The sequence below is a fragment of the Alosa alosa genome, chromosome 3, assembly GCF_017589495.1.
Source record: "Alosa alosa isolate M-15738 ecotype Scorff River chromosome 3, AALO_Geno_1.1, whole genome shotgun sequence".
Taxonomy (NCBI): Eukaryota; Metazoa; Chordata; class Actinopteri; order Clupeiformes; family Clupeidae; genus Alosa; species Alosa alosa.
In genome coordinates, this window is record NC_063191.1 from 18953390 (window position 1) to 18968194 (window position 14805).

Sequence of the window (14805 nt, forward strand, 5' to 3'; positions counted from 1 at the left end):
TACACAGTTTTATATAAGATTTTAGGTCAGTTGTTAACGTACAGAATATATCAATATAGGGCAGATGCTGTAAATCTAAGCAGCTTGCATCACTGTTGCCAAGGAAAATGTTTGTCACTTTATATATAGCACATCCTGTAAACACAGTATTTGGTAATAAAATGTCACACCCATTTACAATTACACAAGTCAACTGTCACATCACTGATGACACACATAAGAGGACAAATATTGTGTGGAGTCATAAAACCCATTTTATGATTTTATTACTTAGAAAGTATTCACACATTCCAAATTAGCTCAGGTTCACTGAAATACATCACACAAGACCACTATCATTATAGACCTTTTTTTCATGCAGCACATGAATATATAAACTTTAACATGGTGGCTGTAATCCTTAGAGATGACTGTAATGTATTAATATGACATTTAAAACAAAATTATAATTTGGTCTCTGAAACAAGTCATTGCTGCAAAATGTAAATTATATATTATCAGCATAACAACCCAAAACACAAGGTAAACACAACAGTAATAATAACCTAATACATATTCTTTCCAGGTTTATAAATAGGCTGTGTAAACTTTAGGTAAAGAAATGTTGCTTGCTTTTAATCCGGTGTGTATTTTTATGTCAAGGAATTTTAATATGAATACCAGAAACTTGACTAGCAGTTACTTGAGATGTTGGCTTCCCCTTTCTTGAGCCTCTCTCTTCAATTTCTCCTATTTCTCCCCCTGTGTTGTCACTTAACAAAATGTAGTGCCTCACACTGGACAACAGACCCCCGGCTGCTGTCTAGACTTGTGATGAGCCGGAAACCTGCCCTGAGGGCCAGCATGACAGTTTCCAGCTTCAGACACTCTAGTGTGCACAGGAAGGTGCTGTCTTCCTTTAGGACCAGCCGGGACCCCATTTCTGACTTGATGAAGTGTCGGAATTGGATGATATTGGATGACACCTCGAACTCTTCTGGGAAACCATCCAGTCGGCTCTTGGAGATCTGTACCAGGCGGCCCTTCACCTTCTCAATGAAGCCAGTGTCACTACAGTAGACCTTAAGGCCGTGTGAACGGTCGTGGCTGTCAGTCACCTCCAAAAAGGCAGGCTCCCGCTGTGCTGCCTGCTGCTGCTCCCAATCCAGTGCTGCCTCTGTGAGCTCAGGCAGCCTATAGAACTCTGCTTCACGCTGCAACAGCCCAATCTCCTTAAAATCATCTGGAAGTAACAGCTCCCCCAGTCGCAAGAAGTTAAGGATGTGGCGGAAGATGGGGCCATCCCGGTCAATGAAGGCATTGCCCATTGAGTCCACGTGCTGCACAGGCCTCTTCCCACTGGCCATCTCCTCCAGCACTGAGCCGGGGTGCTTGGCAAGAGTCTGTCTCTGGGCGGCATAAAGATAGCCCCCTACATTTAGGGTTACAGTACCTGAAGAGGTTTTCTTGAAGCTTTTGCTGGGCTGTAGCAAGTCAGGGTTGATTTGTCTCAGATCACTCTCCATTCTTCTGAGATCCCATTCCATGCCTCTTCTTGCACCTAGCCTGGGGCAATGTGTGCTTTGTGCACAAGCGAAGGAATGAGAGCCTGAGCACTGTTGAGCAGAGCTGGCATGGAGCAGGCGCGAACAAGCACTGCCAGCATTGAGCACAGGAGCCTTTCTCACAGCTTCTCTTGTGGGGTGGGCTTGCCTCCGTCAGTGTGTGTTGGGGGTAGCATGAGGAGGAGGAGAGTGTGCATGCCACGCTCCCCTCTGCTTGCTGCTCTCTGCTCAAAAGGCTGGATTTAATCACCTCTCCAGCCTCTGTGCTCATGCTCTATCTGAGCAATTAGCGGCTTTGCCTCTGATGAAAAGACTCCTCAACTGGGTTGCGGCACGTGAGCCCACAGGAGTGGGGCAAATCACAGGGAACAGAGATAATAAGCTGTGTGTGTGTGTGTGTGTGTGTGTGTGTGTGTGTGTGGCTATGTGTGTGTCAGAATGTTAAAGGAGGAATGCTATAACTAACGTGAGGAGGGTCTGCATATATCTATACATACTGACAATCTTCATGACCTTTTCAGCTGTGAGAGTTATCTGGTGTCATCGTCTGGTTTTCTGACTAGAAACTATGGACAACGTTGTAAGTTGGCAAGAGTGGGCATGCAAACACTGACTGGTGAGTCAAGCTTCCCTCAGCAAAAAAAGTATTTTTCCCTCTAATATTTTGTGAATTCCTGAATTAAGTATAGCAGTGTTCCCCAATGTGTGCCCTTTTATTTGCAAAATTGTGCAAAATTGTCTCAGAGCAGTATACATTGTGCTTGATATAGAGGGTGTGTCTCATCACCATTTGAGCCTTCTGGGGATGATTTATAAATTGGCCCTCTTAAAATAGCATTTTTAAAATAGAATTTGAATGACTGATCTCCCTTTCTTTGTCACTTCGTCCCACACAAACAGTGTTGCTATACCATTGTGACTCTGGACTATAAATATGCGATTATCTCTGACATCTGTATGTACTGTCTACCAAAGATGACAGACTGTCAATCAGTTGAGGTCTGATGGTCCTGCAGCCATTGTCATTTGTAATGCCAACCTGTTGGCTAAATTGCCTTATGTGCGTGGGAGAGAGAGAGATGACTGAAAATGAAGCTGTTGCGTGGTTTGACTTAGGAATGGTTACTCAACATAGTTGTTGATGTGAAGATGGCATTCAGCTAGTAACAGTATCATGAAAAAGACACAATATTAACTGATGACAATAAGAATGTATTGTGAAACATCCTCCTTACAGTGTTACAGTTTTTTAAAATGAAAAGGTAACTACATTATTTCACTATCAAAGAGTTTTAGAAAGAATATGTTTTAGCTTATTCTACATTGTTAAACAATATTGAAGACAACACAACTATGACATGACACAAGTTGTTATTATTATTTAACACAAAGTGTTTAAAAAATATGTTCTCTTTCAGTTGAAGCATCTAGTAGGACATTGCATCAGGGTGCACATACCCTTTTCAACCAATGCCTACAGGTGTACTTGCTCACAGCATCCACCACCAGGCTATACATTCCCTGCAAATGTGCACCTCTCTCTCTCTCTCAGACGAAAAGCTGCTATTGTTACTATCTTAAAATCAATAGATTTAAATAATTCTGTTGTGTAGTCTGTTGTCTAACTTCCAACTGAGAAGTCCTAACAAGATGTCTGACAAGTATTAGGACAAAGAAATGTCGACAACAATATACTGTATCCAAGTGTGCCCCAAGGGGATGGGTTAGGGTTAGGGTTACACAACATTTTGACAGTAAATCAGAACTCGCACACTGCTAAGGGCTCATAAATTGTCGAAACGTTGCAAATTATATACTACCTGCCACATTTTTTTTTTTTTTTTACCATTTCCATAGTTGTTTTCCTATTTTTATGTGCTTAACAGAGTAGTAGAATATAAAGCAGAATGTTCATTAATGCACTCTTTCTCTGCTGGCCAATATTCATACGCTGAGGCGCCTGAGGGTTGGAGCCTCTACTGTGGGTAGGAGGGTGAGAGTGCAGGGATCGAAAAGTCATGTCCTGTTGAAGCGGAGAGGCTTTATCAAGATTGTCCTGCTAAAATCTGGAGGGCCAAGCAGGTGGGAAGGTGTGAGTGGGCGGGATGCTTGACCTCTTCACTTTCCAGAATTCTGTGCTTCATCTCATCAGCCTACAACTAGCATTAGCTACAGTTATGCCACCCCCAAGATCCCCCACTTCTCACTAACTTCACACAATCTCCTTTCCCACACAGTTCCATGAGCCTTGTGGTTTTATGGCTTATATAACATGAAAATAAAATGCCCAAGAGATGTAGAAACTATCATGTGAGTACTTTGTTTCTATTCAATGCCATATACAAAAATGCTACTGATTGCTGAGATCAAACAAGATGTGCATTGCGAGGTCTCGCATGGTGCTGACCTCAGCTTGTGGGCTTTGGGTAATTGGGTGAGAAATGGATGCTTCACTCAAGTTCATCTGTGTGGGTGTTTTTGTGGAGTTACACTGACAAGTGGTCCAGTGCTTATTGTGTAATAATTGCATATAATTGTGTGACCATTATCAAAGCTTCAGTGAAACATTTTAAAGCTGTAGTTTTCTCAGAAGCCATTAGTTTCTGTATTGATTCAGATAAGTTCCAGCAAGCCATGTTTACTTTGACATGTCAAGTACACAGTAAGAATTGTGCCATATGCAATCAGGTTTGAAGCAGTGAAATAATGTATAATACTGTGCAATGTTCCATCCAATATTACTGAGTAATACTGGGTAAACAGTGTCTGCCTGGCTAGACAATAATTATAACAAGTACCACTTGCTTTACACAAAGTGATCATAACATAACCAGCTTAGAGAAACATTTAAAATGTCAACTTAGAAAAAAATGGGCTTTTCAAAAAAATAAGTTCACAGTGCTTTCATTTGATGTTGACCCACTAAAATGGATGGTCATAGTGCTGTGAAAATGGACTTACTGAATTTGAAATTGTTTGACTTATAATAATAATAATAATACATTTCATTTGTATAGTGCCTTCCACTCAAATACACTCAAAGATGCTTCACAGTTTCACATAGATACACAAACAAACACACAACGTACATGGACAAAGTTAGATAAAGAGAAAACACACAGATACATGGACAAATTGGAAGACAAAATTAGAGAGGTGGGCAGTGAGAAGAGAATAGCTGGGAAAGTCAATTAACAGGAAAAGGTGAGTTTGAAGAGGTGAGTTGAGGACCTGTTTGAAGGATGGGTGTTTTATTGTTTGATGTGGTCGGGGAGGGGGTTCCAGAGGGAGGGTGCAGTAGCTGTCGCCCCAGGTTCAGAGCTTGGTCCTGGGGGTCTTGAGGGTGTTTACATCAACGGACCTGAGGTGGTGAATTGGGGTGTGGCAGATTATGAGGAGGTTGGTGAGGTATGGCCGGTGCTAGGTTATTGAGAGCTTTGTAGGTGAGGAGAAGTATTTGGAAGTTCATCTGGCCGGGGGGACAGTGGAGGTTTTGGAGGACTGGGTTGAAGTGGTTGTGAAAGCGGGTGGAGGTGAGCAGATGGGCAGCTGAGTTCTGGTCGTATTGAAGTTTTGTTTGGTAGGCCATAAAGAATGCCGTTGCAGTAGTCAAGTCTGGAGGTGATGATGGCATGGATGAGTGTACACAACAAATAACCAGATATAGGGCCCTAATTTAAATGGTCAAGATCCTGGGCACAAACATGGTTGGGTCAGCCCAATGCTCCCAGATCTCACATGATAGCTTTAGTTGATGTAAGTTTGTATTTAAATTATTTTTCCAGATTGAAATTATTATAAAAATGCATGTATTTCAATGTTTCTGTTAGCACAGATGGCAATGTATTATGATGATTCATAACTGTACTGTGGGAGATGGAGAGTGCCATGCACATCATGCATCTGCCAGGGCATTTCTTGGATTCCATCTCCCTGATCAGCTGTATGTTTTAGTTAGATAATGCAATATATCATCTTGCATTTCTGAAACCCTCCACTATGTTCACAACAATAACAAAATAATATTGGTGGTGTTATATAAAGCAATAATATTCTTCATATTGTTAAATTCAACAGGTGTTGATATCCAATAACAGCCTGGTACCTATCATGTCATTGTTAGCTTCTAGCTGTTCCTGTGTGTCTGTGTATGTATGCATTTTGAGTGTTGAGCCACACAATCTAAGTTCTTATCTGTATCTGACTCAGAGTGAAAAATTCCTCATACCTGTTTATCCTTAGCTTAAGAGAAACTGAAGTGTCATTAACACTCTGGAACATTCAGCTCTTGGTTATGATAATGCAATCATGAAAGTGGCAGCAATTACTTGAGATGGCTTTGTATTGTCATAATGTGCGTAGGGGAGTAGGTGGGCTGATGTCCATTTAATCCTCTGGTAACCAGTATGCAAATGTGTGCCTGAACGCAGATACTTTGTTTTGTTACTACCCTCCGGTAAGGAACTAAAGCTGAACAAATATTATTTATACACCATAGCATATCCCTTCAGCACAGCATCTGTCAACATGCATGATGGACTAGTATTTTCTATTTGGATTGTCACAAAGCAAAAGGACTAAGAACCCTGCTTTATATTCACTGTAAAGTGAGCTTAGAACGTCCATGCTATGAATACGGAGCAACTTGCATATTTGGTTCAGTTTGGTGATCTAAACCAAAGGACACAGGGTGTAGTTGCCATGGCAACTTGATGTCATCATGTGAATGGCTGTAATCACATATAACCTATTCATGTTAACTGATCAAAAGTTAGCAGATGAGCGAATATCCTGTTCGATGGCTTCTTTGTAAAATTTGATTGGCTAAAACACTCTCGAAAGTCCAAAATCTATGATATAAATTTTGGAAGGGTTGATCTTGAGATAACTTCTACCAAATGTGGCAAGATTAGCCAAACTTTAAGGTCTTTGAAATTAATTTAAAGTGAGAAAATCTAAAATGGATATGTAGGTTACACATCAGTATGCACCACAGCAACATTAGGACCCTGACTTTGGGCCCTATGTTGGCGATCAGAAACAAATGGTCAGAGGTGCAAAGTTTATAGACATTAAAGGTGTGTCCAGTCCACATTCACTAATTTAATGGCATGATTTTGTGACCAAACACTGGGTGCTGGGCGCAAAAGGGTTGTTCTTATGTTTCTTATCAGTCATGTGTGTGTAATATCCTTTAAAACAATGAGAATGAAATCATTCCCTTTAACAGCAGCGCAATGGTAATTTGATAGTCAATGGGGCATTTGAAGGAATGGCTGTATGGAACAGGGATTCCACTAAACCTTTATTAGTCACATACAATTATACAGACTATATGCAGTGAAATGCTTTATCCACTGTCTCCATGGCTGTGCAATATGTAAATAAATAAGGACATAAATAGAAAAAAGAAGAATTGTCTTCCAACATGCTTGTGCTCCTGCTACAGTCCTCATTCAGTATCCCAGTGTTTGCCCTCAGGCAGCGATAACATTTCCTAGAGCGTAGGGCAGAGAAGAGGCAGTTGTTGGGGTGACCGGGATCTCTGGTGATTTTCTTTACTCTGGACTTTTCTTTACTGACCTGATGTATATTTCCTATAGGTTGGGTAGTGCACTCCTGATGATACGTTCAGCTGATCTCACTACTCTCTTTAGAGCTTTACGGTCTTGCTGAGTGCTGTTTCCATAGCTGTTATATTCCCAGTGATAATACTTTCAATGGTGGCTCTGTAAAAGTTCTAAAGTAATTGCTGAGGTAGCCTAAAGTACTTCAGGCGTCTGAGGTGAAAAAGACGCTGGCAAGCCTTTCTCACCAGTGAATCAACATGTTTGGTCCAAGTCAGATCTTCAGAAATATGAACACCAAGATATTTAAAACTCTATACCCTTTCCACCTGAGAGTCGTTGATCTGAAGTGTGCTGATCTGAAACATGCCAGCAAACTTTCTGCTGATCACGCCTGAAATCTATAACATGAAATCTAACATCTCCTTAGTCTTGCTAACATTTAGGAGTAGGATGTTGTCTTGGCACCAGTTTGAAAGTCTGTCTACCTCATTCAAGTACAGTAAGCCTGCTCATTGTTCTTAGAAATGAGGCCAACTACTGCTGTCATCATTAAACTTGACAATGATGTTGGAGTCATGTACTGCCATACAGTCATGTGTGTGAAGGGAATACAAGTGGACTAATAACACAGCCCTGTGGTGCTCCTGTGTTGAGGGTAAGGGATGAAGAGGTGTGGCTACCCACCCTCACCACCTGAGGTCTACCGGTCAAGTAATTGAAAATCCATTTACACAGAGATAAGTGCAGCCCAAGAACTTCCAGGTTAGTGATGAGTGTAGCGTTTTCTATGTCTTTGCTTACCAGAAACGTGTCTGACACGGCGCTGCGGCGGGCATCTTTGCCTATTAAAACGTCTCTTCATTTTTTTTCTTCACTGTTTTAAATGGAAACGCTTCCAACACGCTTGCTGGACCTCCTCCGTGTAGGCCATATCCTTGTTGGTGCTGATGAGACCAATCACCGTAGTGTCGTCTGCAAACTTGACAATGGTTTTAGAGCCATGTACAGCCATAGGTGAAGAGGGAGTTAAGGAGAGGGCTCAGGACACAGCCCTGTGGTACGCCGGTGTTCAGGGTGAGTGTTGAGGAGTGAGGTTATCTAACCTAACAAGACTGCGGTCTGTTGGTTAGGAAGTCCAGAATCCATTTACAGAGGGAGGTATTGATGCCCAGTTTGTTTGGTGCTCAGTTTGGTGATCAGTTTGGAGGGGATGATGGTGTTGAATGCTGAACTGAAGTCAATGAACAGCATTCTCACATAGGTGCTATTGTCAAGGTGGGACAGGGCGGAGTGAGGTGCCGTAGAGATGGCAGAACAGGAGATGTTCTCCTGTTCTGGCGGTAGGCAAATTGGAAGGGGTCCATCCAGTGAGGGTGGTAAGCAGGTCTTCAGGTGGGCCAGGACCAGCCTTTCGAAGCACTTCATGATGATGGGGGTGAGTGCCACTGGATGGAAGTCATTAAAGCTTGTTGCTGTGGAGTGTTTTGACTCTGGCACGATGCAGGTGGTTTTAAAGCACACGGCTAGTGACAGGTTAAATATGTCAGTCCAAACCTCAGTCAGCTGCACAGCACAGGCCCTGAGGATGCGTCTGGGGATGCCATCAGGACCAGCAGCCTTAAAGCTGTTACATACTTGCCATTCCCAACCTGACAATGTGAAGTCACAGGGGCGCCGTAACCATTTATACTCGCGCGTGGTGGTCGCGACAGTTGCAATATTCTCCTGAACAGAGGTGTCTCTGTTGTGCAAAGGCTATCCCTACCTACTTTACACAGTAGAAGAAGCAGTCAGTAGCATTCACGTCAATGGCAGTGAAAGCTAGCCTCTGTGATGATATTTCAGACTTCGGTTGCTGCTATTCACAACTACCAGTGATGGCCAAATGAGGCTTCCTGAACCACTGAGGCTTTCCAGCCCATTGGTTCACCAAAAGGTTAATTTTCCGGAAGCCTCATAAAACAGTGTGCTCACTAGTGACACCTGCTGTGTAAAGTGTATAGCACACAAATCAAGTAATCCTGAGCATCCATTTGTGCTTTTTTCAACACAAGCAACATTCAAAATGTTGCTTGTCCATTTTCTCATGTATTACATTAACAGTGAGCATGTTTTCATGCCGGGAATAAAGTGTTGTGAATCAGTTTAACCGGTTTACATGCAAGTAGAATGTCACGTTTTGAGCATATTCCTGTTTACATAGCAATCAACATTATAAGTCAGTGACTCAGCCAACAAATAGGCTCTAAACGTCATGACGTAAATCTCCGCTGGTGGAATTCCCTCTTTTGGCTGAATAATACAGCATCTTCAGGGTCTTCCACCTGTATTTCACTTGTTCAGGCATATGTCGATAGCCAGCCTCATTACGTTTTTTACAAATCTTTTACAACATTTTCTCCCGTTGATGTATTGCTGGTATGGGCACTCCAAAACAACACATCAGAATGAATTGGGGAAAATCAGAACCAACTGACCTGTAAATCTGACCACTCATTTATTTAATGTGATTTCCTGTATGGCAATTTGGGGATGGCCAATACTAAATTCAATCAAATAAAATCCTGTTTGTTGAGGGCAGGCCATGCAAGATTTGATGGACTTACCGATACAGTAATCCATTACATTTTTTCCACTGAATATAGATACTATTGATATTTTTTGTGTGTGGACTTACTTTATTACATTTTTTGCTGTTTCTATGTCTGTGTCAGAGTAATATTGCCATAGCTGTCTGTTCTGTAACACAAATGTCTAATGGTCTTAAATGGTCTTAAAATGTCAATGAGATATCATTGATATCATTGATGTCATTGATGCCAACATAATTCAACAATGCACGGACATTCAACAGAACATTTTTTTCCGCTCCTCTTTGCATCCATCAGAATGTTTTTTGTTCTAAAACTAGTTACAATGTAAAGGCAAGGAATGGTTGTATAATGCTCTAACTGGAAACTCATCATGTGAACAGTTAGTTACATCTCAGTTTGCTTTGAGAAGCAGACACCATCTCCATTTGTAAGTCTATTGTTATACAGTTCTGTACATGGAGATCTGACATCCAGTGTAGAGTCTCTGGTTGAAAGCTGTCCATAGCTGTTGTGGCTTTAGCTTAAAGCTGCAAAAGAAGTCCAATGCTCCATGGCGGGCATTCTGTGTTTTGATCTCTTCCTTTACTGTATGTTTAGGCTGATGAGGTGATAGTTTGATACCTACAAGGGGACTAAGTTTCTTCACTTAAGCCGGATCTGGGTTTGTATCCCACCCTCATCCCTTTCCTTAGCCCGCATTCATGAAGTATAGTTGGTTTACAGTAAAGCGGTAGTAAAGCAGTTGCAGCAGTAGGCAGTGAATTGTTTACATATTGAGATATGCATGTGACATCTTTTCTAGTCTGTGCATCACAAAAGCCCAGGTATTCAAAAGCCCAGAGAATAGGCAATAAAACTGTTCAACAGTTGGCATTTATTAATTTTCCACACAAGTATGCCCCCTTGTGGAAAGTTGTTTATATGGAAGTTACTGATGTACATAAACAAAAGCAAAACGAATATATTCACATCTAAAGAGAAATTATGTCTAAGAATCTGAAAATAAATTATTCATAAATTATTATGAATCTCAATCAGCAATTATTCAATCAGCAATCAGTCATTGTCCATCTAACGATGACAAAAAGCCAAATGCACATAATGAGAGTAAAACGTTTACATTTAGTTTCAAAACTGGAAAAATAAAAATGATAAACAAAAAATCAGATGCAGTAAAATTTAACATAATATTTCAGACTAGAGTGTGTCTAATATTGGGTGAAATTCTTTATTCTTTATTTGTGAAGAAAGAATGCAGTAACAATGTACCATATTGATTGCCCTGTCTAGGTGCTGTCTTTCGTGTCAACAGTGTTGGAGGCTGGTATACAAGACTAAAATAAATAAAAGTTTAAAATTGTCTCTTTTTTTAGTGTTTCAGCAGGGCAGAGACAGAGCAACAGGGTTAGTAACAGGGGCAGCCGTGGCCTACTGGTTAGCCCCTCGGACTTGTAACCGGAGGGTTGCCGGTTCGAACCCCGACCAGTAGGCATGGCTGAAGTGCCCTTGAGCAAGGCACTTAACCCCTCACTGCTCCCCGAGTGCCGCTGTTGTTGCAGGCAGCTGACTGCGCCGGGATTAGTGTGTGCTTCACCTCACTGTGTTGAGTGTGTTTCACTAATTCAAGTATTGGGATAAATGCAGAGACCAAATTTCCTTCACGGGATCAAAAGAGTATATATATATACTTACGTAACTGTAATCATCTTTGGATAATAAAATACAGAGCACAAATTGTGTTGAGCATATACATGTTGTGCTTGCTTGCCTCTTTCTTTGTCACTCTAAATATAATTTACTGTGAATAAAAATCCAAAGGACATTTAGCCAAGCACACTGTGTAATAAAAACCCAGCAGGCTCAGCACATTGTGTTGCCAGGGACTTTTTTGCTAAGGACTTGTGCAGACCAGAAGCTGGCTTTTGTACCATCAACACACTGAAATACTGCACCTTTGACTTCAGGCCAGGTTTCTCTTGGTCAATTGTGCAATCACGTTTAGCTGCCTATGTCAACACGCCAATGCACTGTCAATGCACCTGTCCTGGACTCACCTATTTATTTTTACCAACACACCTGAAGTACAGGACTACATACCTTTAAAAAGAAAAGAAAAAAAAACACTATATGGACACAATGACATGGTGCACTTAAATATCAATCTCATCTTTGTAGTAGTATATATTTTAAAAAAATCTTATTTACCTTTATTTATCATATTTACCTTTATTTATCTTTATGAATAGTACCATATCATTTCACTATATGTGACCCTAATTTGAATGATGGGCAAAGTGCAAAGTCTTAAGTCAAACTAGAGCTATTTTAATACCTTGGCAATATCCCATACCACACAAAAGCTATAGTTCATGAACTAGAACTTAGCACTTTATCCACCATTTAACTACAGTATCTCTATGTATGTGACAAATGAACTCCTTTAAATAACATGAATGCAGACAGGAAATTTATCATTGTGTCTGTCACAAACTAGCAAATACACTTGCATTCTGGCACTATGCATCAGATAGGGTTCAGTGTCTTCTATATCACTTCCCTCCTTTTCAGTTCCATTGAAAGTAAACATAGAGAAAATACTGATAGATCAGGACAAATGTGAGATTTGTCTTTACTGGCAAAAGTTTACTTTTAAAGGAATAATTTACCCTGGGAAACACGGCCTCAGTGCCACACATGTTTGAGATATAATAACAATCTAATTATTGAATATTCTTAATATTCATAAACATATTGTGGCTGAAAATGTAGAAGAGTGCTTGAGGCTTTGCACCACATGCCTTGCCTAATTGATCCCATCTCCCTGTAATTAGAAAGTTGTCAGCATAGCCAGCACATTTCAATTCTCCTTCAGGTTATGGTTATGGTTATGGTTATAGGATTTGGCAGACGCCTTTGTCCACAGCGACATTTGGCACATGCAATATCTTTATGGTAAAGACCAAAGTCACGTGCATTGTTAGAATTTTTTATTTGTCTTATTTGGAATTACACAAGCTATTCATCCAGTCCAAGTCTGAATCTGCATGTAAGTTGGCCCTGGTGTTTGACCAAACTGTGCATTGACAATAGGGGGCAGTGCAGTATCATTCAATTACACATCGCTTCGTCCCCAAACTATGGGCTGAACAAAGATGAGAGTGAATAACTGAGTCTGGTGTCTCTGACATTAATTAGCTGAACACTTTGTCCTGAACACTTTTGCTGAATCAATAAAGGGGTTAGTGTTATTGACAGCCCTCAAAACTTTCTGTGAAGTAAATGCCTCAGGAAACATCCATAAAGTGGATAAATGGCATCCATCCTAGTTTCAAAACAGAATGAATCAGCAGAAAAGGAGAGGTTGGGGTCAGTGCTGGGCCATCGGAAAAAACTGAAAGATGAATTTGAGCAAAAATTTAGAACACTGTGGTCAGACGACATTGGACCTTATGACGACATTGGTCTTATTTGTCCCTTTACTGCCCCTACTGTCCCTTTACGGTCACCGGTGTCCCTTCAATCATTGTGTTGCATGAAGTTTCACTACCTTAAGTGTCTAAATCCAGATCGATCTAATCAAGGACACTGACTTCTGTCGTGGTCCACATGTGAACAGGTTGGCAGAGCTAATGAGCTCCTATGGACCCTTTCAAGAGTGTTCCATTATCAGCATCATAGTTGGCCCCACAAGACTTCCTTTTTAACATTCCATATGTTATCTTAATGCAGAGGAAGTAGATTGGGGCCCAAATAGAACATTCAAGCATTGTTTTTGTTTTTATTGTTGAAAGGGTCTATTGTTAAAAAAAAGACAGAGGCAGAGAACAGCACAATGGATAAAACAGTTTACCACACAAACATTCAGTCTGGTAAATTTTACTATTTCACTATTTTCATGGACTTTATGGACTTTTACTAGATTGTGCGCTTATTTTAGTATGTTGTGCACTCGGTTAGCTCAATTAGTAAATGAGTGTAGAAAGTTTGTACAACAAGTGCACTATTTAGTAAAACGAGTGCACACTATACTGAAATGAGTGCACAATCTACGATTTAGTAAAACGAGTGCACAATTTAGTATAATGAGCACATTATTTTGTAGTAAAGCATAATTGTTGTAAAATGAGGATACAAAATAAACTTGCTATGACACATCCTGGGCGCCATACTGTAGGTATCAATGAGCTATATGATTATTAAAGGTAGGGTAAACAATGCTAAGTGATTTCTTTTGTGACATTTTTGTAACATTCAGCAAAGATTTCCTAAGGTTTCACTAGCTATCCATTCTCTGTGTACACTGAAAGAAAAAGTCTTACACAACCCTGGCTTGGTGAACTGGAAACAAACAAAGTGGGTTTAGCCTGTCCCACAAACAATAACAAAACACTTGTTATTTGGAGTTTCTTGGGGAGCACTGAAGGGAGGGGTGAACTTTGGGAGCGCTGAAGGGAGGGGTGAACTACTCTCTGGGGTGTTTTTGGTCTTTGGTTCAAATATGATGTAAGTTACTCTGGACAAAAGGCATCCAGCATCGCCTACCCTATACCCAACCCAACCATTTAGCATTTCATGCTAATCATATTCATAAACTTACCTTATTTGACTGGAGTCTTATCATATTGGTCATTGTATAACTATTGCTAATTAACTGGATTAAGGCAAAGTCATTTTAGGCAAGTACCTCTACTCCACGGCCATATTGCAACGCTTTTTGGGCACTTATCGGGCATCTATTTCTGCAGAAATGCGCATGCGCAAGGCTTCACGACACCAATCTTGCTCCAGCGGCGAGATCACAACACATGATTGACACGATGTCTTCACAACACACCACATGATTGGCTTAATGTATTCACAATACAACACATGATTGGGTCAATATATTCACATGTCGTCAACGTTTTGCCGTGGAAGGGGTGGGATACGTGTAGACAACTGCCACATTGCCGTTACAAACTAACCCAGTGCATTTCTATGGAGGATTTTTTGAGTGCTGTGTCTCCTCATTAGAAAGTCTCTGATTAAGGTATGATGTAGATCAATAATCTGAAGCTATTTAGATTTTAATAGAGATCTTGAATATGAAATCAATGC

At 40.7% G+C, this 14805-nt stretch overlaps 1 protein-coding gene across 1 annotated transcript; it reads right to left on the reverse strand.

The window, feature by feature from the left end:
* Nucleotides 1-249: 249 nt before the first annotated feature.
* Nucleotides 250-1673, reverse strand: kctd4 (potassium channel tetramerization domain containing 4). Its single transcript, XM_048239727.1, has one exon. It carries the CDS (start codon nt 1524-1526, stop codon nt 750-752), a length of 777 nt encoding a protein of 258 aa, XP_048095684.1. The 5' UTR covers nt 1527-1673; the 3' UTR covers nt 250-749.
* Nucleotides 1674-14805: the final 13132 nt, after the last annotated feature.